At 36.0% G+C, this 24,808-nt stretch overlaps 1 protein-coding gene across 1 annotated transcript in view; it reads left to right on the top strand.

The window, feature by feature from the left end:
- The window catches only part of VPS37A (VPS37A subunit of ESCRT-I), a 54,535-nt gene extending 29,969 nt beyond the window's left edge, over positions 1-24,566 (top strand). The window contains exons 5-12 of the mRNA XM_059156033.1: positions 11,556-11,781; positions 13,489-13,559; positions 17,042-17,169; positions 17,250-17,308; positions 17,386-17,454; positions 20,438-20,581; positions 21,566-21,646; positions 23,244-24,566. Coding sequence (XP_059012016.1) covers positions 11,556-11,781; positions 13,489-13,559; positions 17,042-17,169; positions 17,250-17,308; positions 17,386-17,454; positions 20,438-20,581; positions 21,566-21,646 — 778 coding nt within the window. The 3' untranslated portion in view covers positions 23,244-24,566. The remainder of the gene's footprint in view (positions 1-11,555; positions 11,782-13,488; positions 13,560-17,041; positions 17,170-17,249; positions 17,309-17,385; positions 17,455-20,437; positions 20,582-21,565; positions 21,647-23,243) is intronic.
- Positions 24,567-24,808: the final 242 nt, after the last annotated feature.

Genomic DNA, 24,808 nt, shown 5'->3' with positions numbered 1-24,808 from the left:
GGCCGAGAGAGGCAGATGGGGAACAGCTGGTCAGTGGAGCAGTCAGAACACACGTTTATGGATGAAGTTCACTTTCTTATATGAGTTTAGTTCATGGCACTCTAAAACAGTTGACATAGTAACATCAAAGATCACTGATCATAGATCACCATAACAAAAATAATAATGAAAAAGTGTGAAGTACTGTGAGCATATCAAAATGTGACACGGATACGAAGCGAGCAAAGATTCAGTATCTGTGAAGCATAATAAAATGAGTTAAGCCTGTACATTGTCTACTTTCCCCATTATTGCAGGCAATTTTTTGGTACCTTTCTACTAATACATAACAAAGTTCCCATTCCAACATTTTCCTCACTTTCCTGTAAGTGCTTTTTGACCAGTCCTCCAAGGCCCTTAGGCTACTGTTAACCATCTCTTTAAGGGTACATTTGGCTTTCACCTGTCAAGTTCCAAGGCCACTCCCAATTTTAGATTTCTCTCTTTCTCTCTTTAATATCATCTCTCTTTAATATCATAGCAGCTTTCCACTTCTAGGTGCTAAAATCTGTTCTGGCAACTAAGGCTTCATAACAAATTACCCTGCAAATTTTGGCTGAAAATGTTGAACACATGAACTTTGCTTACTAATCTTCATCTCTGAAAGGGGTTCATCAGAGAGCTCTTGTATGCTCTTGTATGCTTATCATCAGTGAGCTCTCACCCTATCATCGGATGGCCTAACCTAGGGATGCCGGATGTGGCCTCTATGACCTAGGCTACCTTACAACATAGTGGTGGTCCTTAGAATGAACATCTTGAGAGCTATGAGGAAGTCATATTGCCTTTTATGACTTGGATGCTGAAGAAGTCATTCACTGTTACTTTTGCTGCATTCAGTTTGTTGAGGCAGTCACAATGTCGTGATCGGTTTCAAGGGAAGGAAAATGGGTTTTTCTTCTTGGTTGGTGGAGAGGTAAGGTTCTGAAAGAGCATAAGACCAGAAATATTGGTGTGTCCAATGTTTGAAAATACATTATGCCACAGTGTGCCACAGATTCTTAGAAGACAAATTTTGAGACTTAAAAAAAATCTGTAAATGTCTTTAATATATCGTTCAGAGTTAAAAATCTGTATAGTTCAAATTCTAAGCTAAAGTGCTTTTCCATTCAGAATTTTGAAGATGTTACTATATTGTCTGTATGGCTTCTATTACTGCAAATTGTTCAATGCCATTTTTTTTTTTAAGAGTCTATTTATTTATTTGACAGTTGGAGATGAGAAGCAGGCAGAGAAGCAGGCTTAGAGAGAGGAGGAAGCAGGCTCCCTGTGGAGCAGATGTGGGGCTTGATCGATCCCAGGACCCTGGGATCATGACCTGAGCCAAACACAGAGGCTTTAACACACTGAGCCACCCAGCGCCCTGCCATTTTGATTTCTGATCCTTCGTAAATTTTAGAAAAAATTTTTGGCATTCTGAAATTTAATGATGATGCAGCTTGTTGGTCTTTTCATTCTTTTTTCTCAGAATATTTCTTGGCTTTATATCCTAGTTCTACTTAATTTCCAAGAGTAGAAGCCACCTCCTCAGGAGTCAGGTGGCTTCTTGCACACTGCCTGGAAATCTGCTTAGCTAGATTATTAGATTAGGTGCATCAGCCCCAGCCCTCATCTCTCTTCGCTTGTGTCTTTGTCCTGGAAATATAAGCCTCACTAATATTCTTTATCTAAAAACTGTATACCCTGTTTTCTGTCAGGGTAGGGTTGGATATAAGTTCATTCACCTTATTTGAAAATAAAAGCCTCTACGTTTACTTATTCCCATTTTAGATAAATTCTATGATTAAAGTACAGGCTATTAAAATGCAGGTTTGATGCATTTCTTAGATTATTTAATAGGTTGTATCTGCTGCTGAGGTCAAAATGAAGCAAATTGGTTCACAATAAAGACTTCAAAGATAATGCAAATACTCCCTCATGTTGGTCATATTGTTTCCAAATAACTTGTTTTATATATATCTATATATCTGTAGATATATATACAGACACACACATATATAAATATTTATGTCATATATATATTTATATCACTCGCATACCTTCAGATAAAAGTTTTAACATAAAGATGAGCCATTTTTTAAATAAATCAGCTAAATTAGAAAGCTCATTTTAACTTTTTCAATAGATCCTATATTTACTTGAATGAAAATTCAAAAAATATAAAGGGAGTAAAAAATCTTTCTTCCACTTTTTTCTCCCTTACAACCTGTTTTTTTTCTTGCTGGTATCCAAAGCTTTTTGATTTGGGTGAATATGCATAGAATTTCCAAGATGTTTTATGACCAACAAAGAGATATGTATGTGGAGTATTTTATTCCCTCCTTCTTTACACAAATGGTAGCATACTATTCTTCTTCCCCCTTTTTTCCTTCACTGAATGGTATAGTTTGGAGAGTTTTCCATGTTGGTACATAAAGCACTTCTTCATTCTTCTTTATGACCACAAAGTACTTGTTTTATAGATGCAGTCTAATTTATAAACAGGACTTCTGTTGATGGATATTTTTGTTGTTTGCACTCTTTGCTAAGAGGCCCACTTTCTTTACCCTCAGTGCAAGAGTGAATAACCTTAAAAATAATATTCTAGGGTGCCTGGGTGGCTTAATGGGTTAAAGCCTCTGCCTTTGGCTCAGGTCATGATCCCAGGGTCCTGGGATCAAGCCCCACATCGGGCTCTCTACTCAGCAAGGAGCCTGCTTCCACCTCTCTCTTTGCCTGCCTCTCTGCCTACTTGTGATCTCTGTCTGTAAAATAAATAAATAAAATCTTTAAAAAAATATATTCTAGCCAAATGTTAGTATATTTCTTGGATACATTCTCAAAGTGACATGTACATTTGTAATTTTGACAAATACTGTAAAATTGCCCTACAGAGTAAGTTGCACCCATTTCTACCACTATACACAGTGCTTACTTCCCCTTATTCTTTGCCAATACAGTATATTATTGGGATGGATCTTTGCCAGTTTATAAGTAGAACATGTTATGTTAGTATAATTTTAGTTGTGTTTATCTTACTTACAATGAAGTTGAGTATCTTTTCCTCTCATTGAGAAATGTTTTTCTTTCCTTTTTTGTAACCCGTGTCTTCTGTCCTCTTTTTCATTTTGCTATTGAGTTGTTAGTCTATCAATTTGTAGGAACTTTTTATGTATTAGAGAAATTACTCCTGTGTCTGTGATATGAGTTTCAAGTATTTTCCACCAACTTCTTGTCTTATAATCAGCTTTGTCTTGTGAGGTTTTTGTTTTTGTTCTTTCTTAATGTCAAGCAATTAACCGTTTTCTCTTACGACTTTGGAATTTGGGATCTCGGAAAGTCCTTTCCCACCCCAAGCTTATTATTTCTCAATAATTTTTTCTGATTTTGGTAAGATGTGGTTTTAAGCATTTAAATCTTTGATAAATTTGGTTTTTATCCTGTTCTGAATATAATGATCTGTCTCCAATTCAGTTTTTTCCAGGGTCCCAACACTGATCTTTTTTTCAATTTATTTCAGATCTGTCTTCTATCCTTATTCCCTTATGTGTTTGGGGCTTTTTCTGGATTTTTTATTCAATTCCATTGATCTGCATATCCATTTACCACTATTTGCTCTAAAAAAAGTTGTCTTTTCCTTTTTTTTAATTGTAAAGATTTTATCATTTCTTTTGCTTATTCTCTTCTTAACCCTTTTTCAGATACTTTTTTTTCCTTAATTGTCCATATGAACTTTAGTATCATTGTATGTAATACAATGTAATAATTATTTTCCAGCATAATTCCAATTCATGTTAATTTATGTCATTAAATGAAACAGTAATACTCCGGTTTAAAAATTGTTCAAACTTCATAGATTTTGGAATGTATTTCAGTACCCTGATATGTGAGTTTTCCAACACCACCAAGTAATTCGCCATTTGTCAGCAGACAGTGACTGAGCTTCCTATAAATTTAATTCAGTTCGGATGCTCTCTACATGAAGATAGGGTCAATTTCCATGAGTAAAGGCTCAGTCTTAGAAGACTGCTTCACTTCGAACACCAATCAAATCCAGAGGTTGTTTATCTGCTTCTGACCCACTGACTATAAAATCAGAACCCCCCCCGCAGGTTCCATTAATGTGTTAGGGCTCAGAGAAATACTTACATTTACCAGTTTATTATAAAAGGGCATTATGAAGGATGCAGATGAATAGCCATGTGAAGCCATGCACAGGGCAAGACTGGGAGAGTCCCATTATGTAGAAGCTTCTTTCCCCATGGGCCAGGATGCACCACCCTCCCACCATGTGGACGCTTCACCAACAACGGTTTGTCGCATCTCATTGTTCAAGAGTTTTCATAGAGCTTAGTTTGCGGCCCCTTATTCCCTGAGGTTGGTGGGTACAGCTGATCATCATTCCAGCCCTTCGTCATTATGTCTTTCTAGTGACGTACCCCATCCTGACTACATGGGAGCCCAGACAGAGTCACCATTAATCTTTTTGAGTTACTGTTTTCAGTTTTTTGGATAAATCCCAGAAGTAGAATTGCTGGATCATATGGTAATTCTATTTTTGATGTTTTTTTGAGGAACCTCCAGACTATTTTCCACGGTGGCTGCCCCAGTTTACATTCCCACCAAGAGTATGTAAGGGTTTCCTGTTCTCCACATCTTCCACAACCCCTTACTTCTTGTCTTCTTAGTGATAGCCATTCTAACCAGTGTCGCATGATATTTCATTGTGGTTTTGATCTGGATTTTCACGATGATTAGTGATGTTGAACATCTTTGTATGTATCTGTTGGCCATCTATATGTTATCTTGTAAAAAATATTAATATCGCCTGACCATTTTTTTAACTGGACTGTGTTTTGCTATTGCAGGATTTCGTTACATAGTTTGGGTACTAACTCCTGATTATCAGATATATTATTGCAAATATCTTCTCCCATTTAGTAAGATGCCTTTTTGTGGTGTTGATAGTTTCTTTTGCTGTGCAGAAGTTTTTCAGTTTGATATGGTCCCACTTGCTTATTTTTGCTTTTGTTGCCTTTGCTGTTAGTATCAGATGCAAAGAATGGTCAAGACCAATTTCAAGAATCTTACTTCCTGTGTTTTCTTCTAGGAGTTTAATGGTTTCAGGTCTTAAATTTAAGTCTTTAATGCACTTTGAATCAATTTTTATACATGCTGTAAGGGAATGGTAATTTCATTCTTTTGAGTGCGGCCGTCCATTTTCCCCAGTACTGCTTATTGATGAGGCTGTCCTTTTCCCATTGTACATTCTTGGCTACAGTGTATGTAGACGTTTATTTCTGGGTTCTGTATCCAATCCCATTGATCGATTTGTACAGTTTTATGCCAGTGACATTCTGTTTTGACTGCTATAACATCGTAGTACAGTTTTAAATCAGAGTTTGTTTGTTTGTTTGTTTGTTTCATTTTGCTGCTCTGATTGGGTGAGTTTCTCTGCCCTGTCTTTGAGTACACTCATTTCTTCTGCCTTATTCAGTCTGCTTTTGAAATCCTCTAGTGGCTTTTTTTTTTTTTTTTTAAACCTCTGCGACTTCTGTTTGGTACTTTTATATTTTTTATCTCTTTGTTGAAGTTCTTACAGTGTTCATCCATTCTTCCCCCAAGTTCATTGAACATACAATACTTTGAACTCTTATCAGGTAAATTACTTATTTCCATTTTATTACACTTTCCCCCCCTGAAGTTTTTGTTCATTTGTTTTGAACCTATTTTTCTTTTTCTACATGTTTCCTTGACTCTCTATGTTGGTTTCTATGCATAAGATAAAACAGCCACTTCTCCTAGTCTCGAGGACTGCCCTAGGAAATGAACCTTATCATTTAGCCCTGTCCTACTTCTTGATTATCTCAAAAATCGTTGTATTGTTCAAGAAGCCTATTATATTTTTATTTTTTTTTTTTTTTTTTTATTTTTTATTTTATTTTTTTTTTTTTTATTTTTTTTTTTTATTTTTTTATTTTTTTATTTTTTATAAACATATATTTTTATCCCCAGGGGTACAGGTCTGTGAATCACCAGGTTTACACACTTCACAGCACTCACCAAATCACATACCCTCCCCAATGTCCATAATCCCACCCCCTTCTCCCAAACCCCCTCCCCCCGGCAACCCTCAGTTTGTTTCGTGAGATTAAGAGTCACTTATGGTTTGTCTCCCTCCCAATCCCATCTTGTTTCATTTATTCTTCTTCTACCCACTTAAGCCTCCATGTTGTATCACCACTTCCTCATATCAGGGAGATCATATGATAGTTGTCTTTCTCTGCTTGACTTATTTCGCTAAGCATGATACGCTCTAGTTCCATCCATGTTGTTGCAAATGGCAAGATTTCATTTCTTTTGATGGCTGCATAGTATTCCATTGTGTATATATACCACATCTTCTTGATCCATTCATCTGTTGATGGACATCTAGGTTCTTTCCATAGTTTGGCTATTGTGGACATTGCTGCTATAAACATTCGGGTGCACGTGCCCCTTTGGATCACCACGTTTGTATCTTTAGGGTAAATACCCAATAGTGCAATTGCTGGGTCATAGGGCAGTTCTATTTTCAACATTTTGAGGAACCTCCATGCTGTTTTCCAGAGTGGCTGCACCAGCTTGCATTCCCACCAACAGTGTAGGAGGGTTCCCCTTTCTCCGCATCCTCGCCAGCATCTGTCATTTCCTGATTTGTTGATTTTAGCCATTCTGACTGGTGTGAGGTGATATCTCATTGTGGTTTTGATTTGTATTTCCCTGATGCCGAGTGATATGGAGCACTTTTTCATGTGTCTGTTCGCCATCTGGATGTCTTCTTTGCAGAAATGTCTGTTCATGTCTTCTGCCCATTTCTTGATTGGATTATTTGTTCTTTGGGTGTTGAGTTTGCTAAGTTCTTTATAGATTCTGGACACTAGTCCTTTATCTGATATGTCGTTTGCAAATATCTTCTCCCATTCTGTCAGTTGTCTTTTGATTTTGTTAACTGTTTCCTTTGCTGTGCAAAAGCTTTTGATCTTGATGAAATTCCAGTAGTTCATTTTTTCCCTTGCTTCCCTTGCCTTTTGCGTTGTTCCTAGGAAGATGTTGCTGCGGCAGAGGTCGAAGAGGTTGCTGCCCGTGTTCTCCTCAAGGATTTTGATGGATTCCTTTCGTACATTGAGGTCCTTCATCCATTTTGAGTCTATTTTTGTGTGTGGTGTAAGGAAATGGTCCAATTTCATTTTTCTGCATGTGGCTGTCCAATTTTCCCAGCACCATTTATTGAAAAGGCTGTCTTTTTTCCATTGGACATTCTTTCCTGCTTTGTCGAAGATTAGTTGACCATAGATTTGAGGGTCTATTTCTGGGCTCTCTATTCTGTTCCATTGATCTATGTGTCTGTTTTTGTGCCAGTACCATGCTGTCTTGATGATGACAGCTTTGTAATAGAGCTTGAAGTCCGGAATTGTGATGCCACCAACGTTGGCTTTCTTTTTCAATATCCCTTTGGCTATTCGAGGTCTTTTCTGGTTCCATATAAATTTTAGAATTATTTGTTCCATTTCTTTGAAAAAGATGGATGGTACTTTGATAGGAATTGCATTAAATGTGTAGATTGCTTTAGGTAGCATAGACATTTTCACAATATTTATTCTTCCAATCCAGGAGCATGGAACATTTTTCCATTTCTTTGTGTCTTCCTCAATTTCTTTCATGAGTACTTTATAGTTTTCTGAGTATAGATTCTGTGTCTCTTTGGTTAGGTTTATTCCTAGGTATCTTATAGTTTTGGGTGCAATTGTAAATGGGATTGACTCCTTAATATCTCTTTCTTCTGTCTTGCTGTTGGTGTAGAGAAATGCAACTGATTTCTGTGCATTGATTTTATATCCTGACACTTTACTGAATTCCTGTATAAGTTCTAGCAGTTTTGGAGTGGAGTCTTTTGGGTTTTCCACATATAGTATCATATCATCTGCGAAGAGTGATAATTTGACTTCTTCTTTGCCGATTTGGATGCCTTTAATTTCCTTTTGTTGTCTGATTGCTGAGGCTAGGACCTCTAGTACGATGTTGAATAGCAGTGGTGATAATGGACATCCCTGCCGTGTTCCTGACCTTATCTATGCCCCCAATGTGGGAGCAGCCAACTATATAAATCAATTAATAACAAAATCAAAGAAACACATCAACAACAATACAATAATAGTAGGGGACTTTAACACTCCCCTCACTGAAATGGACAGGTCATCCAAGCAAAAGATCAGCAAGGAAATAAAGGCCTTAAACGACACACTGGACCAGATGGACATCACAGATATATTCAGAATATTTCATCCCAAAGCAACAGAATACACATTCTTCTCTAGTGCACATGGAACATTCTCCAGAATAGATCACATCCTCGGTCCTAAATCAGGACTCAACCGGTATCAAAAGATTGGGATCATTCCCTGCATATTTTCAGACCACAATGCTCTAAAGCTAGAACTCAACCACAAAAGGAAGTTAGGAAAGAACCCAAATACATGGAGACTAAACAGTATCCTTCTAAAGAATGAATGGGTCAACCGGGAAATTAAAGAAGAATTGAAAAAAATCATGGAAACAAATGATAATGAAAATACAACGGTTCAAAATCTGTGGGACACAACAAAGGCAGTCCTGAGAGGAAAATATATAGCGGTACAAGCCTTTCTCAAGAAACAAGAAAGGTCTCAGGTACACAACCTAACCCTACACCTAAAGGAGCTGGAGAAAGAACAAGAAAGAAACCCTAAGCCCAGCAGGAGAAGAGAAATCATAAAGATCAGAGCAGAAATCAATGAAATAGAAACCAAAAAAACAATAGAACAAATCAACGAAACTAGGAGCTGGTTCTTTGAAAGAATTAATAAAATTGATAAACCCCTGGCCCGACTTATCAAAAAGAAAAGAGAAAGGACCCAAATAAATAAAATCATGAATGAAAGAGGAGAGATCACAACTAACACCAAAGAAATACAAACTATTATAAGAACATACTATGAGCAACTCTACGGCAATAAATTTGACAATCTGGAAGAAATGGATGCATTCCTAGAAACATATAAACTACCACAACTGAACCAGGAAGAAATAGAAAGCCTGAACAGACCCATAACCAGTAAGGAGATTGAAACAGTCATTAAAAATCTCCAAACAAACAAAAGCCCAGGGCCAGACGGCTTCCCGGGGGAATTCTACCAAACATTTAAAGAAGAACTAATTCCTATTCTCCTGAAACTGTTCCAAAAAATAGAAATGGAAGGAAAACTTCCAAACTCATTTTATGAGGCCAGCATCACCTTGATCCCAAAACCAGACAAGGATCCCACCAAAAAAGAGAGCTATAGACCGATATCCTTGATGAACACAGATGCGAAAATACTCAACAAAATACTAGCCAATAGGATTCAACAGTACATTAAAAAGATTATTCACCACGACCAAGTGGGATTTATTCCAGGGCTGCAAGGTTGGTTCAACATCCGCAAATCAGTCAATGTGATACAACACATCAATAAAAGAAAGAACAAGAACCATATGATACTCTCAATAGATGCTGAAAAAGCATTTGACAAAGTACAGCATCCCTTCCTGATCAAAACTCTTCAAAGTGTAGGAATAGAGGGCACATACCTCAATATCATCAAAGCCATCTATGAAAAACCCACCGCAAATATCATTCTCAATGGAGAAAAACTGAAAGCTTTTCCGCTAAGAAGCCTATTATATTTTTAATAGCTCCCAGTATTTGAGGGTATGCCAGGACCTGAGAGGATCTCAGCTAGTCCCTGAATTCAGGCTGATTAGAAGCCAAACCCTCAGCCAGACCCTCAGGTAGCTGCTTTTAAAGTATGCAAATATAGATAGTCCCCTGGGGCTGCAAGTGTAGGCCTGCTGGCCACCAAAGCCAGGTGATCTGGAGGTCTGGTCCCTAGGGAGAGTTGCAAAGTTAGGGCCCCAGATGATTGTATAAAGCTTCTTTCTTGAAGATACTGGTGAGCTGGAGTGAGGGAGTGTGCAGAGCTGGCATCCCCCAACCTATATCTCCTGGGAGTGCCTTCGTAGGCCCCTAGTTGTATGTCACACCAGAAGCCTTCTCATCAAGCCAAAGCTTTTAGACATGTTTATCAGGCTCTTTCACAGGAAGACTAGGGATGTATTCGATTTACCCTCTGTGCAGGACCTTGGGGGTGGTAGCCTGCCAACAACTGTCTCATTGTTTTACAGTCGCATGGGACCCAGGAATGCAAGCCTCGGTCTCCAGAGTAATGCTTCAATGGGTATCTTGTGGATGGCAGCCACCAAACCTGGGGCCACCAGCCATAAAAACCAAGCACCATATGTACATGGGAGCTTCCTTCCAAGAGATATTGGTGCTCTGGAGTGTGACAGAGGGAGAACATGGAGAGAGCACCCACCACCCTTTGGCCCTAGAGCATATCCCAGTGGGTCCTGGATGGGGGTTAAATTAGGTACCTGTACCTCAAGCTGACACTTTAAGATTAGGAAATGAGACTCTTCCACCTAAAATCTGGGTGCCTCTCAAACAGCTGTTTCTGTGCTAGGTTCTGGGGTAGATTCTTTGGTTTTTAAAGCTAGATGTTTTGGGGGTTGTTCTTTGAGAAGCAGGGCATAAAAGATGGACTGCTAGTGTGGGGTTTAAGCTCTTTTTCTTCAGGAAGAAGCTTCAGGTTTTGAGTTTTCTCCTGTTTATAGGTCTCTATGTTAAGGTTTGGGTTTACAGTGAGGTTATATCTCAGGCTTTCCCACTTCAATATCGATTTGTCATATTCGCTAGATTTGTAGGAGCTGTACAACTAAATTTTAGGACTTTTTTTTCTTGGGGAAATTGTTCCATATTCCTGTAGATTTAGTGTGTTCATGGGAGGAGGTGATTTCAAGGTCTTGCTATCTTGTCATCTTGAACCAGAACCCAGATATTTATTTCTTTGTGAAAATAAATATTGCTTTCTGATTCAATCCCAAGTACTGTACCACTTTTTCTAATCTATATACTTAGTTTTTTATATGTATTTATTTTTTATATTTTAACATTTTTAGTAGTTCTTATATACATTTAACTATTTTCCGTTTCCTAGAAAAGCAGTCATGACTTTCAGTTATATTTTCCAAATAAAGTGAGAGCTACTGTTCAAACAACCTGTCTTGAATACATTTCCTGGATTAAATTTCTCCATTCTCTTTATGAAGACAATGGTTGATGCTAATAGAATGCTCAAAACCCAAAAAGAGCTTGTCTATTCACTTCTACTATGACTAGTTGAATTACATGTTTTCCAAAACACTTTCCTTTTTTATGGAAACCATACTTCTATTTGGGGAGAGTCACATTTTATCAATATATAGAATATTTAATTCAGTTACATGATTATAGTAACAAGATTCTGTCTCTATGGCGTGACCATTGTTAGTTAGAACCATTTGGGAATAATTTTATAAGTTTACCCCTAAAGTCTAATGGTTTTTTTGTTTGTTTGTTTGTTTCTGTTTTTTCTCTTTAGCCTATATAGTAATCCAGGTGGGATGCCTCCTTACGCCTCTCAGGGTTTCCCATTTCTTCCTCCATATCCCCCACAAGAAGCTAACAGGACTATCACTTCTTTGTCTGTTGCTGACACTATTTCTTCTTCAACAACAAGTTATACACCAGCCAAACCTGCTGCTCCTTCTTTTGGTGTCCTTTCAAATCTGCCATTACCTGTTCCTACAACAGACACTTCAGCACCGGTGGGTATCTTCAGTTTCTATATTTTTGTATCCTTGAAAATTCATCCAATTGATGTATATTTATTATATGTCTTCTCATGCCAGCCATTAAGTAATGCACGAAACATAAAAAGATTAAATCACATTTTCAACTCAAATAAAAAACTCAGAGGAGATCAGCAAATTATCAAGTAATTGCAAATAAGAAACTTCCAGTAGAGTAGAAGAGAGAGTCTAGAGTTAACGGTGAAGACAGATGAGGAAACTGTCAGTGCTCCCAAGAACTGAGGTAGACCTAGAAGGGGGTGCTTTTATAAAAAATGTGTTTCTGCTCTTTCGCCACTTTATCCTTAGCGCCTCAAACCACACCTGATAGCATATAGTAGGTGCTCACTTAAAATGAGGCAGATAAATTAATGTATTTGTTTATGTTTAAGGCCAGTTTTTGATAGATGGTAATTAATTTGTCAGGATGAAAGGAGTTATATAAAGCTTTCCATATAGAGGCAGTATTATTAAGAAAGTTGCAGAGGCATAAATCAAATTGTATTTTTGTGAAACTGCCTTTAATAGATCTCTCTGGCTGTCATGTAGGAAATAGGCAAAGGCACAAAAAATGATCACCTAAGAGACATAGGTATCAGATTGTGGAGAATCTGTTCTCTACCTGCTCAGGGCCTCAGGTGTCTCATTGATTTAAAAAAAATTTCTGTTCTTAAATAAGCTGGTAACTGTTGGCATGTGGAATATTACTGAGGGACTAATACTTTATGAATAAAACATATAAATGATTTTAAAACCTCTGTTTTAACCTTAAGTGAGTATCAGCCACAGTAATACTGAAATATTATAAACCTTATATCCAGCTTTACTAATTTTAGTGTTTGTAATTATTTATTTATTTATTTTCCCCATTCTTCTTTTTTTTTTTTTTAATTTCTTTTCAGTGTAACAATTCATTGTTTATGCTCCACACCCAGTGCTCCATGCAATACTTGCTCTCCATAATACCCACCACCAGGCTCCCCCAACCTCTTACCCCTGCCCCTTCAAAACCCTCAGATTGTTTTTCAGATTAGGCCCAAATGAACTTTGTTTTTCCAATACCTTTCATCATTGTATTAATGAATATTGTGAACAGATCCTGTGAATATCATGAATTACAGTTTGTAGGATAAACAAAATTACAAGAGAACTTTCCAAGAGTCCTCAATTTTAAAAAGTCATTTATAAAGCAATGGATTACCTATTCCATTACCTAATAAACAATGATACCTATTATCTACCCTGTCTTGTGTATTTAGTTATATAACTATTCGGCTTTTGCAATTTACTATATTTTTTTAAAATTCAGTATCTCTTAACCGAGGCAGATATATCCATATATATATATTAATGAAATCCACAGATAATTCTCTACATTTGTCACAGATACACCTAAGCATTTTATTTAACAGTTATATACGTGCCCAAGAAAGAGGTCACACAGGTACTCACATGAACCTCACTCAAAGAAAACAGAAAAAAAAATTAACCCTCTATGTATAAAGAAAAAATACACTGAAAAAATAAGAAGAAAGAAAGAAGGGGAGAATAAGGACAATGTAAAGTGCAAAGATGAGGTGATAATGGAACATGGGAGGTGGTACATTAAAAATTAAGTTTATAAGTAAATAGGAGCAGTCAAAAAGATGGCTAACACTTCATACCATTTCAAACTCTCTCTAGGTAAGCCAGGATGGTTTTGGTTACAAGATGCCAGATATCCCTGATACATTTCCCGAACTCTCAGAACTAAGGTAAAAGACTTGGAGAGTAATGTCAGTATTCGTTACCTGTTTGACAATGATGAATACAAACCAGATCATTATTTTCATACTCATATTAAAGAAAGAGAGTTTTAAAATCCTCATTATTTGTATATTGTGATCGTCTTAGTGGGAAAGTTATGTAAATCAGTTTTATGTTGTCTAGTTTGTATTTATTGAGTGACATAGTATGTACCCAGGGATTTTTCTAGCTGCTGGAAATGATGTAATAGTTACCAGGATAACAATGTTGTTCGCTCTTGAGGGTTTCATTATTATGAAAATCATTTCTCAGTACATCATCCCTGGTGATTTCAAATATTTTTTGGCTTGGGATGCCTGGGTGGCTCAGTTGGTTGGACGACTGCCTTCGGCTCAGGTCATGATCCCGGAGTCCCGGGATCGAGTCCCGCATCGGGCTCCCAGCTCCATGGGGAGTCTGCTTCTCTCTCTGACCTTCTCCTTGCTCATGCTCTCTCTCACTGTCTCTCTCAAATAAATAAATAAAATCTTAAAAAAAAAAAAACCCCACACACAAATTTTTTTGGCTTATTTTAGACCTTTACATTGTTCCTTTTGTAGGTAAAACTTTGTACATAGAGGAACACATTAATGTTCTCATAAAGTAATAAGGACAGTGTTTTTACAGACCCAAATTGTGTTCAAACTGATGGCACATAAATTTGTAATATTTGAGGCTTAAGGTACTGTTTTTCATAGAACACTGCTTCTCTGAGATGCTTCATGAAAAAATTGTTTCATGGCTACTCAACTTTGGGAAACATTGCATCCTTCATACCCTGTTGAAGGTTGATAATACTGAGAAGGCTATTACTACTAAGACTTCTGAGTATAATTAAAAAAAACTTTTTGTAGTTCTTTTTGTCTCTGGGATATATCCCACCAGGGATATACAGCCACATACCATGAGAAATCCTACAGTTTTAAAAAAAAGAGTTTACCTTAATTGACCCAGTGTTTTATCATCATTTTTGGAAATAGTGGCTCCTTATTTTCTAATAATAGTGAGGGTTTACAATATATCACATACATGTTAAGGTTTCCTGTGAATTGTAATGCTTGCAAAAACCCCAGGAAGTAGGCACTGTTACTGTTCAATGTTCTAAAGGATTCTTTTTTCTTCCTTCTTTTTAAAAAAGTTATTAAAATGTTATATTATATTATTATATATGTTATATACATTATATTATTATGAATTTATTGAGAAAATTCCTTATCTGTCTTGTAGAATTTTCTGTATCTTCTTTTCGCTTGATTGCATCCTTGTAGTACCACTGAAAATATTCTTCTCTTTCCTGTATTTCTTCCTGTTGGTAGCGAGGTCTGGAGTTTTAATTAGATTTAGGTTCAGTTTTATCAAATCAATAATAAGTCATTGAGTTGTATACCATAAACCTACACAATGTTAGGTATCAATTATATCTCAATGCTGAAAAAAAAAATAGGTTCAGTTCTTTAGCCCCGAGTACTTACATCATACTTCCTATTACGTCATGTAAGGCAGCAGTGATGTCTGGTTGCCCAATTTTTAGTGACATTAAGATTGAAACAGGTGAAACCCCTGAAATCACTGGCAATCCATGATTTCATTAAGGATTGCAAATGTGATTTTCTGCTGCCAGAATCAGCCAGAATTCTGTGAAGAACTTTCTATATCAACTATTTATGTTTTTTTGAAATATACTTCATACAGAAATAGAAAGATAAATCCTTATTTTTTGTGTTTTTCGACTTTCAGAATAATGAGTTGATGTACAAATAAGCTCCAAAATTTCTGATAGGCAAGGTTTTTTGTTTTTATTTTTGTAGTTGTTTCTGTGTTATTAAGAACTCATAAATTTTAAACAAATACATTTGATGTGTTTCAGTCTATTACAGTCATTATTCTTTTTGATGCTTACACAGTTCTATTTTGAGTCCCTAACAAACTCTTCACTTTGGCTTCTATAGCCTTTCTGATGAAACAAAGATGCCACGGGCTCATCGTGAAATTTCTTTTCCCTGGCCTGAAGTCATTTTTCTGAAAGGCACTTGTTCTTTCTCAAAATTACAATACCAATATTATTACTGCGATTACTAAATTCAAAATAAGAGTTTGTTTTTGTTTTTTATACTTCTTTTGTGTTCTGGTTCTCACACCTGACATGTATAGCCAAATACTGTTTTTTAAAGTCTGAATGATACTTGCCCAGATGATATGGGCAAAATAATTTTTGAACCAATATTTATGTAGACACACACACACAAACACACACACAAAGAAGGCAAATTATAACCTTAAAAGCAAATAAAACATCAACCACAGAGAACATAAAGTGGTCTGAAAATAGCATCCAATCAAGATAGGATTATTAAAACTAGGGTTCATGGCGGCGCCTGGGTGGCTCAGTGGGTTAAGCCACTGCCTTCGGTATTCATTTCTTTCCATTTACTCTGAATTTTAGAGACTGCTTTTTAAAAATTAAATTGTTTTAGGGATGCCTGGGTGGTTCAGTGGGTTAAAGCCTCTGCCTTCATCTCGGTTCATGATCCCAGGGTCCTGGGATCGAGCCCCACATCAGGCTCTCTGCTCAGCAAGGAGCCTGCTTGCCCCTCTCTCTCTGCCTGCCTCTCTGCCTACTTGTGATCTCTGTCTAATCAAATAAATAAACAAAATCTTTAAAAAAAATTAAATTGTTTTAAACATATGATGCTTTTGTATGGATCTGTAGTCAAAACTAATAAATATATTTAGTAAAGTTTAGCTTCCATTCCTATCCTACCCTCCAGTTCCCCCTTTCACCCTATGGATATTGATTTTTGGTTTTGGTTTAGCCCTCCATGATTGCTTTTCTTTAAATATTTTTTGAATAGCTGTACACACATGTATCCATATACTTATCTTTTATTGTGACAGACACATACCAATTAGCTATATAGATATGGAGGTAACATTGTTGTGATTGTTCATGAACCCTAGTTTTTTTTTTTTTTTTTTTTAAAGATTTTTTATTTATTTATTTGACAGAGAGAGATCACAAGTAGGCAGAGAGGTAGACAGAGAGAGAGAGAGGAGGAAGCAGGCTCCCTGCAGAGCAGAGAGCCCGATGCGGGACTTGATCCCAGGACCCCGAGATCATGACCTGAGCCGAAGGCAGTGGCTTAACCCACTGAGCCACCCAGGCGCCGCCATGAACCCTAGTTTTAATAATCCTATCTTGATTGGATGCTATTTTCAGACCACTTTATGTTCTCTGTGGTTGATGTTTTATTTGCTTTTAAGGTTATAATTTGCCTTCTTTGTGTGTGTGTTTGTGTGTGTGTGTCTACATAAATATTAGTTCAAAAATTATTTTGAGCCATACCAACTAAAATGGAAATAAAATGGAATAAAATGGAAAAACTGTGACTATTCATCATCATGGAGAAGAATTAATGACTGATATTCATTAACTTTTCTGTTGTGTTTCTAGTGTATCACAGCTTACAGATATGAATGACCAAGAAGAGATATTACTAGAACAGTTTCTGACCTTGCCCCAGCTAAAACAGATTATTAATGACAAGGATGACTTAGTAAAAAGTATTGAAGAGCTAGCAAGTATGTCTTTCCTTACTTCTTAAATTTCCTAAGAAAAATACAACATTTACCTAGAAATAAACCAGAAATTTGTCTTACAGGAAAAAATCTCCTTTTGGAGCCCAGCTTGGAAGCCAAAAGGCAAACCGTTTTAGATAAGGTAAGTTAGTTATTATTTTGAAGAAGTCCATACAATTTAAAAATATAATAAAGTAACATTTTAATTTTATCTTTTAGTATGAATTGCTTACACAGCTGAAATCTACTTTTGAAAAGAAAATGCAAAGGCAGCATGAACTTAGTGAGGTAAGGTGTTTAGCTCTTTTCCTTTACCATAGGGATTTTTAATCTCAATATGTGTGAGCCACATTCTTAGTTTCATTATTATCAAAAAGCACTTATTAGGTGTCTGTCTTTATAAGGCTTGATACCTTTAAGTGAGATGAACAGCTCTCATCTATGGGTCGTTATACATTATTTGTGCTCATGCAAGGACATATTTGGTTCCAAAGCACAAAAATACAGAAAGCCTCATAAATAACTTAACTAGTAACGCTATTATAAAGGCCAGTTTACCTCTTCTAATAAAATCTAACAAAAATCTTGAACTGTAATCTTACTTGTAAGCTTATGTACAGCTATCTTAAATGAAAACTTAGAAAGTTGAAATGTATATGAAAATTATAAAGTTTAATTTGCCACAAATAATAGATTTTATGCCAGAAATCCAGTTAAATAAAAAATAAAAACTACTTTATAAAATTCCACCCATATTTCTAAAAAAAATCTTTAAAAAGGAAAAGGGTTAGGAAATAGAATCTTTATGTCATATCAATAACCAACATCCTCTTTCCTTTAAAATCAGCAATTCTGGAAGGTAAAGCCAATGTAATAAAACAACAAATAGAAAATGGAAAAAAATGATGACAAAGGAGAATATAAATTTATAATGGATTTCAGATAATTTGATCATCCTTTAGAATTAAAGACATAAGAATAATAGCTAATATTGAATAATGATTAGGCATCTTTCACTGCACTATGCCATTTTCATATGTTGCCTGTTATTTCCACAAAATTCTAGGACATAGATGTTATTTTTTATAGTACAGGTAAGCAGTATGAGCCAGGGATATTGAATAACTTCCCTGATGTCATATAAACCGAAAGTATCAGGGTCAGGAATCAAATGTAAGCAGTCTTCCCTCAATCTTAGCCAGAAGAAAGCCCGAGAGAAGCAACTGAAACACTCTTAGTTGCATATTAGATGCTAAATAAGCTTTTCACAATAGTCACATCATTCTTTATAAATTCATAGTAAGTTAAGAATAGAAATTAAATCCTTAACTTGATAAAGAATATTAAAAACCAACAGCAAGCATCACAATTGCCAGATATTTCCAGGATCCCCTTAATATTAGGAATAAGACAGTGATGCTAGTGACAGGCAAATGAAAGAACAAGAAACTCAAAAAGAGAAATACGAATGTCCAGTGGACATGCTGGTATAATAGTTACCCTGTCTTCTTTGCCATTTATATGAGAATTGCTTAAAATGATATTTGAAACATTTAAAAAATAAAATCTTGATTCTTATGTTTGTCTCTACATGTGTTCACTCAATCTTTGGGGATGATGAGTCAGACTTCTCTTTTTTTTTTTTTTTTAAAAGATTTTATTAATTTGACAGACAGAAATCACAAGTAGGCAGAGAGGCAGGCAGAGAGAGATGGAGAAGCAGGCTCCCCGCTGAGCAGAGAGCCCAATGCGGGACTCGATCCTAGGACCCTGGGATCATGACCTGAGCTGAAGGCAGCGGCTTTAACCCACTGAGCCACCCAGATGCCCCGATTCAGACTTCTGTATAAAGTATGTAAATCACTTCACTGGACTGTTGGTACCATCAGGGTAGAAACATGCCATGTTTTATTCCGTCCATAACCAGTACCAAGTCCAGTGCTTGGTACATAGTAGATACTCATTAAATATTCAGTGAATAAATAATGGAAATATGTGAACAGATTGTCAGCCTTTCAGAATAATAATAATTTTGCATCATCCTTGTGAGCCATACTTGTAAAGATAGATGGCCACAGTTGGCAAGAGTGATGAGAAAATGGTTCATTCCTTTTCATTCCTATGTGTGAGTTACCACCTCACCCCCACTAGCATGACTGTTATTAAAAATAATCTTGGGGTGCCTGAGTGGTTCAGTCGGTTAAGAGTCCAACTCTTGATCTCAGCTCGGGTCTTGCTCATAGGGTCATGAGTTCAAGCCCCATGTTGGACCCCATGCTGGGCATGGAGCCTACTTTAAAAATTAATTTAAAAAATGAAAAATAAAAATAGTCTTATTTCTTATATTTAGGTCTTCAATCCATTTTGAGTTCATTTTTATTTACTTTTTTCTTTTTTGAGCGGATTTTTATATAAGAGGTAAGATAAAGGTCCAACTTCATCCTGCATGTATCCAGTTTTCCCTGCACCATTTGCCGAAGACTGTCTTTTCCCCATTGAATGGTCTTGGCACACTTTTGAAAATGTTTGACCGTGTACGTGAGGATATTTTTCTAGGCTTGGTCTTTCATTCATCTATATGTCACTTCTTATGCCACTACAATGCTGTTTTGATTGCTGTAACTTTATAGTAAGTTTTGAAGTCGAGAAGTATACACCTCTGTTCTTTTTAAGATTGTTGTGGCTATTTGGGGTCACTTGAGATTCCATATGAATTTTAGAATGGGTTTTTCTTTTTCTGCAAAAACCTGTCATGGAGATTTTGATAGGAATAGCATTGACTCTGTAGATCACTTTTGGTAGTATTGTCTCCCATATGAAGTCTTTCAGTCCATGCATACGAGATGTCTTTCCCCTTACATCTTCAGTCTCTTTCAGCAGTGTTTGTATAGGCCTTTTGCCTGTTGGGTCAAATTTAATACCATTACCTTTGTCATATTCTGTACATTTAAAGGGAGTCACCGTGTCCAGCCCAAGAGGTAGGGATTATAGAGATCCTCTTAGAGGATGCCTACTATAGTGACCTAATTCTTAAAACCCCAGGAGAAAACATTGATTGGGTCAGCTTCCCTCATTCAGTGGTTTGCAGCCAATGGATTGGGTTCTTTTGTGTTTGGTATCTACCCCTCTATCCAAAAGCTAAGAACCTTGGTGGTAGCAGTCTTCCTCAAAAGGCTGTGTGAGGCATATAATGAATTGCTCTCATTTCCTTTGCCTCTAGAAGTTTTTCTGAGCACTGTAAACTGAATTAGTACTTGGTTTTCTTTTTCAGAGCTGTAGTGCGAGTGCCCTACAGGCAAGATTGAAAGTAGCTGCACATGAAGCTGAGGAGGAATCTGATAATATTGCTGAAGATTTCTTAGAGGGGAAAACTGAAATAGATGATTTTCTTAGTAGCTTCATGGAGAAGAGAACAGTATGTAATCGTCTTCAGTTGAGGACCACTGACAGTGTTATACCAAATTACTTAAGTATATTCATGAGTAAAAAAATACTTCAGCATGTTACTGAGCTAGAGTTTTGAGTGCCCTGAGAAGAAGCTGAAGAGCCTCTATTCTTTAAGAATGATAGCAATATTTTATTATTATTTTGTATTAAAGTTAGTAAATTAGCTTAAGTCTGGTCTTAGTAGTTATAGGAGTGTACAACTGCTTATGTTCAACAAGTTATTTAAAAAGGAAGAATCTATAAATTTTAAAATTTGCAAATATTATTGAGAATGTTCTGCAATAGTTTCTGTTCTGTTCTGATTTCCAAAAATTAAGAAAGTCTATTTAATAGTATTTTGCCCTTTGATAGAATTCTAAATATTTACCTAATTTCTCTGAAACATCACATTTGAAAATTAACCTTTTGTTATTAAACTTCGTAAAATGTGTGCTCTGTATATGCATATCCTGTTAGGGAAAGTGGGCAGATTTTATTATCCCTGTTTCCATAAGAGAAAAATTGAAGTTTAGGGACGTTAAAGACTAGTTATAGCATTAGTAAGGCATTGATTTCTGGTTCATTCTTTTGTGGTACTATACCTTGAAGCTTTTATTTACTAAGCTTCCTAGCTAGACAACAAGCTTTACTAAGCTTCCTAGCTAACAACAGTAGGATTCTTTTCTTTTTTATTTTTAAAACACAGATGCTTGAAATTCTACAATCAGAGAATTGATATAATGGGTCAAGGTTTGTTTTAACCTTCTAGAAGTACACAGGCAAAGGTTATCTTCCAAATACAATTCCATGTTTGTGGGGGTAGGGGTTCTTAAATTCTGAGCTACCTTAAACATTCAAAAGTTTAAAATGTCAGCAGGTTAAAGGATTCTTACTTCAAATTCTGTCGTAATTTAAGAAGCAGTAGTTAAATCACTAGAGAAGTGACTGGTATTTTAAATCATTTATCTTCTAGATCTGCCACTGTAGAAGAGCCAAGGAAGAGAAACTTCAACAGGCAATAGCAATGCACAGCCAATTTCACACCCCACTATAGGTAATTGTCTTCCAGAAAGTTTGAGTCAGAGGCTATTGCATGACTATTCTTTAATTGAAGTCTTTTTACTAGTGCCTGTTTAGTCAGCTTTAAGCATAATTGTTATAACTTCTGTTAGAGGATGTATAAAATGCTTTGTATTATACATTAAGCGTAATTTTATATACATTAGCATTTACAAGTGGAAATCTTTTGGATGTTTTATCACTATGATGTCAGCTTAACTGAAATGTTGGGGTTTTTTTCAGTGTTGGATAGTTCTGTAGAATTGTAAACTATAATTCATTCCTGTCTCTTAGCTCGTATGTGGTGTATACCGTATCACTTAGTTGATGTATTTCTCATTAGCCTCCTTTGTCATTTGTTCCTTTAAAATGAACTTCCAGTCTGTCGCTTTTCCATCTCACACCAGGAGTTTTCCAGTAATTGTCTTGCCAGTTGCCAGAATGTAGTGTTTCTCCTTCCTACACAGCACTGACAGAACGAGCTTCCTCAAATACCACCCTGTGGTATCATTTCTCTGCTGCAGAACTGACAATGAGATCTTAGCAGTGGTAGGATCACGGTTAAATTTCTCTCTGGTTTTAAGCCTTCTATAATCTGGAGTTATATTTGAGAGCACCCACTTCAATTTTCCATTTTCCCCTTAAGTTCTCCATTTCATGTTCTTTCTCCTATCATTTTATCTTTGGTCACGCCTTTATCGATCTCAAGACACTTTTCCTTTTCCTCTCCATCTCTGTAGTTTTAGGAGTGATTTGGCTGTGAAAACTAGTTCCCACCCCTGCAAATTTAAGTAAAAGTTTGTATTATTGAACAATGCAGAGATAGGGTCAAAATGCACAAAGGACAACTCAGTCACTGATTGAAAACACTCTGGAAGACCATAAAAACTTCTCACACCCTTGCCAAGGCTGCCTGTTTCTCTTTCCTGTGTCTCTGTTCTTTCCTGCCTCTCACTCTCTTGTGCTTCCCAACTTGCTCTTCAGAGCTCCTTTGTTAGCTCTGCTTGCATGTGCTCCACCGTGGCTGCCTGCAGGCCTGATCACGTTATGACAGTTCAGGTAGACAAACACGGAGACAAACAAGGGTTTCATTGCAAATCCCCAGGAGAGAGAGTGGCCCAATAGCAGTTTGGCCTGGAGATCAGTGTCATGTGACCCTTTGCTCATTCAATGGGCTGTATAAAGCCTTATTTTTCCTTCTTTCCAGAGGAGTAGACTCTGCGAAGGGAGCATTTCTAAGGAGGGAAGTGGCAGGAGTTTCTCATCTCGACCTCAGACTCATCTGCCCCTTTCCTTAATCTAGTTGTACATAACATTACTGCCAACATTGAATTGTTTTTTTTGTTTGTTTGTTTGTTTTACAAATGAAATTGTCAATCCCCTTGGGTAAGAGTTGATTTTTAATATCAAGGCATAAGAAGAAAGTCAGCATTGAGTAATTATTTATACGAACGTGCTAGAATCCTTTCCCTACCTCTTTTTTCCAAGTTATCTTCTTATAGGTAGATCTTAATTGGAAGGGAATGTAAAGAGATGAGAATTTATCATCTTAATTTAAATCTTAGGGTTTTTTAATGTTCTTTTCTTTTCAGATTTTCCTGAAAACATAAACTGCCAAGACAGAAATGACACAAGACTAAGCACATTTTTATGTATGATTTTCAAATTGGCATTTCATCACAGTGGCTGAATTCATAGATATCCTGTATAGATCGTATGCAGAACTGAGACTGATTTTGTACAGATCAGAATGATTGCTGTGGTCTTTGCTTTGAGAAATTTTTCTGCACGATTTGCACTATAAATGTTTATTTATTGTTGATCAGTCCTATCATATTTAAGTTCCATTGCTATTCCTCTGTTAAGTACCTATGCATGTAATTTTAGCTATTATCAATATTTTATAAAATTGCTTCATTTAAATTTATATTTTTAATTTGAAACTGCCTCATTTCTTTATCAAAAATGGTTTATTTAGATATTTTTCCTCTCAACCTTTTTGAATAATTACTATTTTCAACTGTAGAAAGCCTTATTTTTCCTTCTTTCCAGATGATGAAACTTTCAAAAACCATTTGTTTTTAAATATTCATAGTGTCAGGAAATACCAAACCTACTAATGTGCCATCACAAGAAAGTAACTTTGAATACACAGTAAATCAAGAGAATACATCAGCTCATATATTGTTTAATTTTTAAAATTAAGGGTACACTTAAGAAGCAATATAGTTAAATAATTATTTTACCTAATAGAAAAAAATTGCCTTCTACTGCATCTAGTCCAACATAAACTTTCATACTAATTTTTTTATATAAGTATCTGATAGGTTTGTGATTGATAATGATATACTTTCTAAATTCCTAATGTTAAAAACAATCTTTTTGTTAATAAATAGTAAATCTAGACACAGAAGTCTGATTTTTTTTTTTTTTTAACTTTACTGTGAGCTAGCTTTTCCTAAGAACAGGTTTAGTAATGAAATTAATATTTAACTTTTAGGCAGTCTAGTTTTTAATTAATTTTATTGAAGCTCTTTAAATTGTAATATGCTTCTATACAGTGTTACAGAATGAACACATTTTATGGGTAGCTGTAAAAGCTAATAACGGAGAAAATCTGTAACTGTATGTATCTGAGGCTTGGCAAGGCCATGTCTAAATCACAAAACAACTTAATGCATATTTTTATTTAAATTTCCATCCCAATATGTATTGTTACTCTACATGCCAGCATATAGTACTACGGTTTTATTTTTCATTCTTTTTCTTTCTGTACACGTTCTTGGCAATAGAACTTTAGGAAAAACAGAATTATTTTCTTAGACTTGAAAAATAATAATCTGTCTTTGTGGAAGACCAAGTATTCATATGGATTATAAATATATAATTGGAATAAAGATACTAACTTTCATTAATTGCCTGTTTCACTGGCACTGTGCTAAGGGCATGTTGTTTAATCTTCAAAATGACCAGACATGATTTTTAATAGGCTTGTGGATGAAATAACTGAGGTAAGTGTTTTAAATTTGTGACAGAGTCTTCTGGGTATTCAGAAACCTTTCCTTATTGCACAGACCAGCAGAACTTCCAGTTTTCCCAACAATCACTGCAGTGGAGGACATAATAGCCCCAGTCTTTTGCAAACAAGCAGGTAGCT

This window comes from Mustela lutreola, chromosome 18 (assembly GCF_030435805.1).
Source record: "Mustela lutreola isolate mMusLut2 chromosome 18, mMusLut2.pri, whole genome shotgun sequence".
NCBI lineage: Eukaryota > Metazoa > Chordata > Mammalia > Carnivora > Mustelidae > Mustela > Mustela lutreola.
The sequence above is the reverse complement of the archived record's forward strand: the minus strand, read 5'-3'. Positions and strand labels throughout refer to the sequence as shown.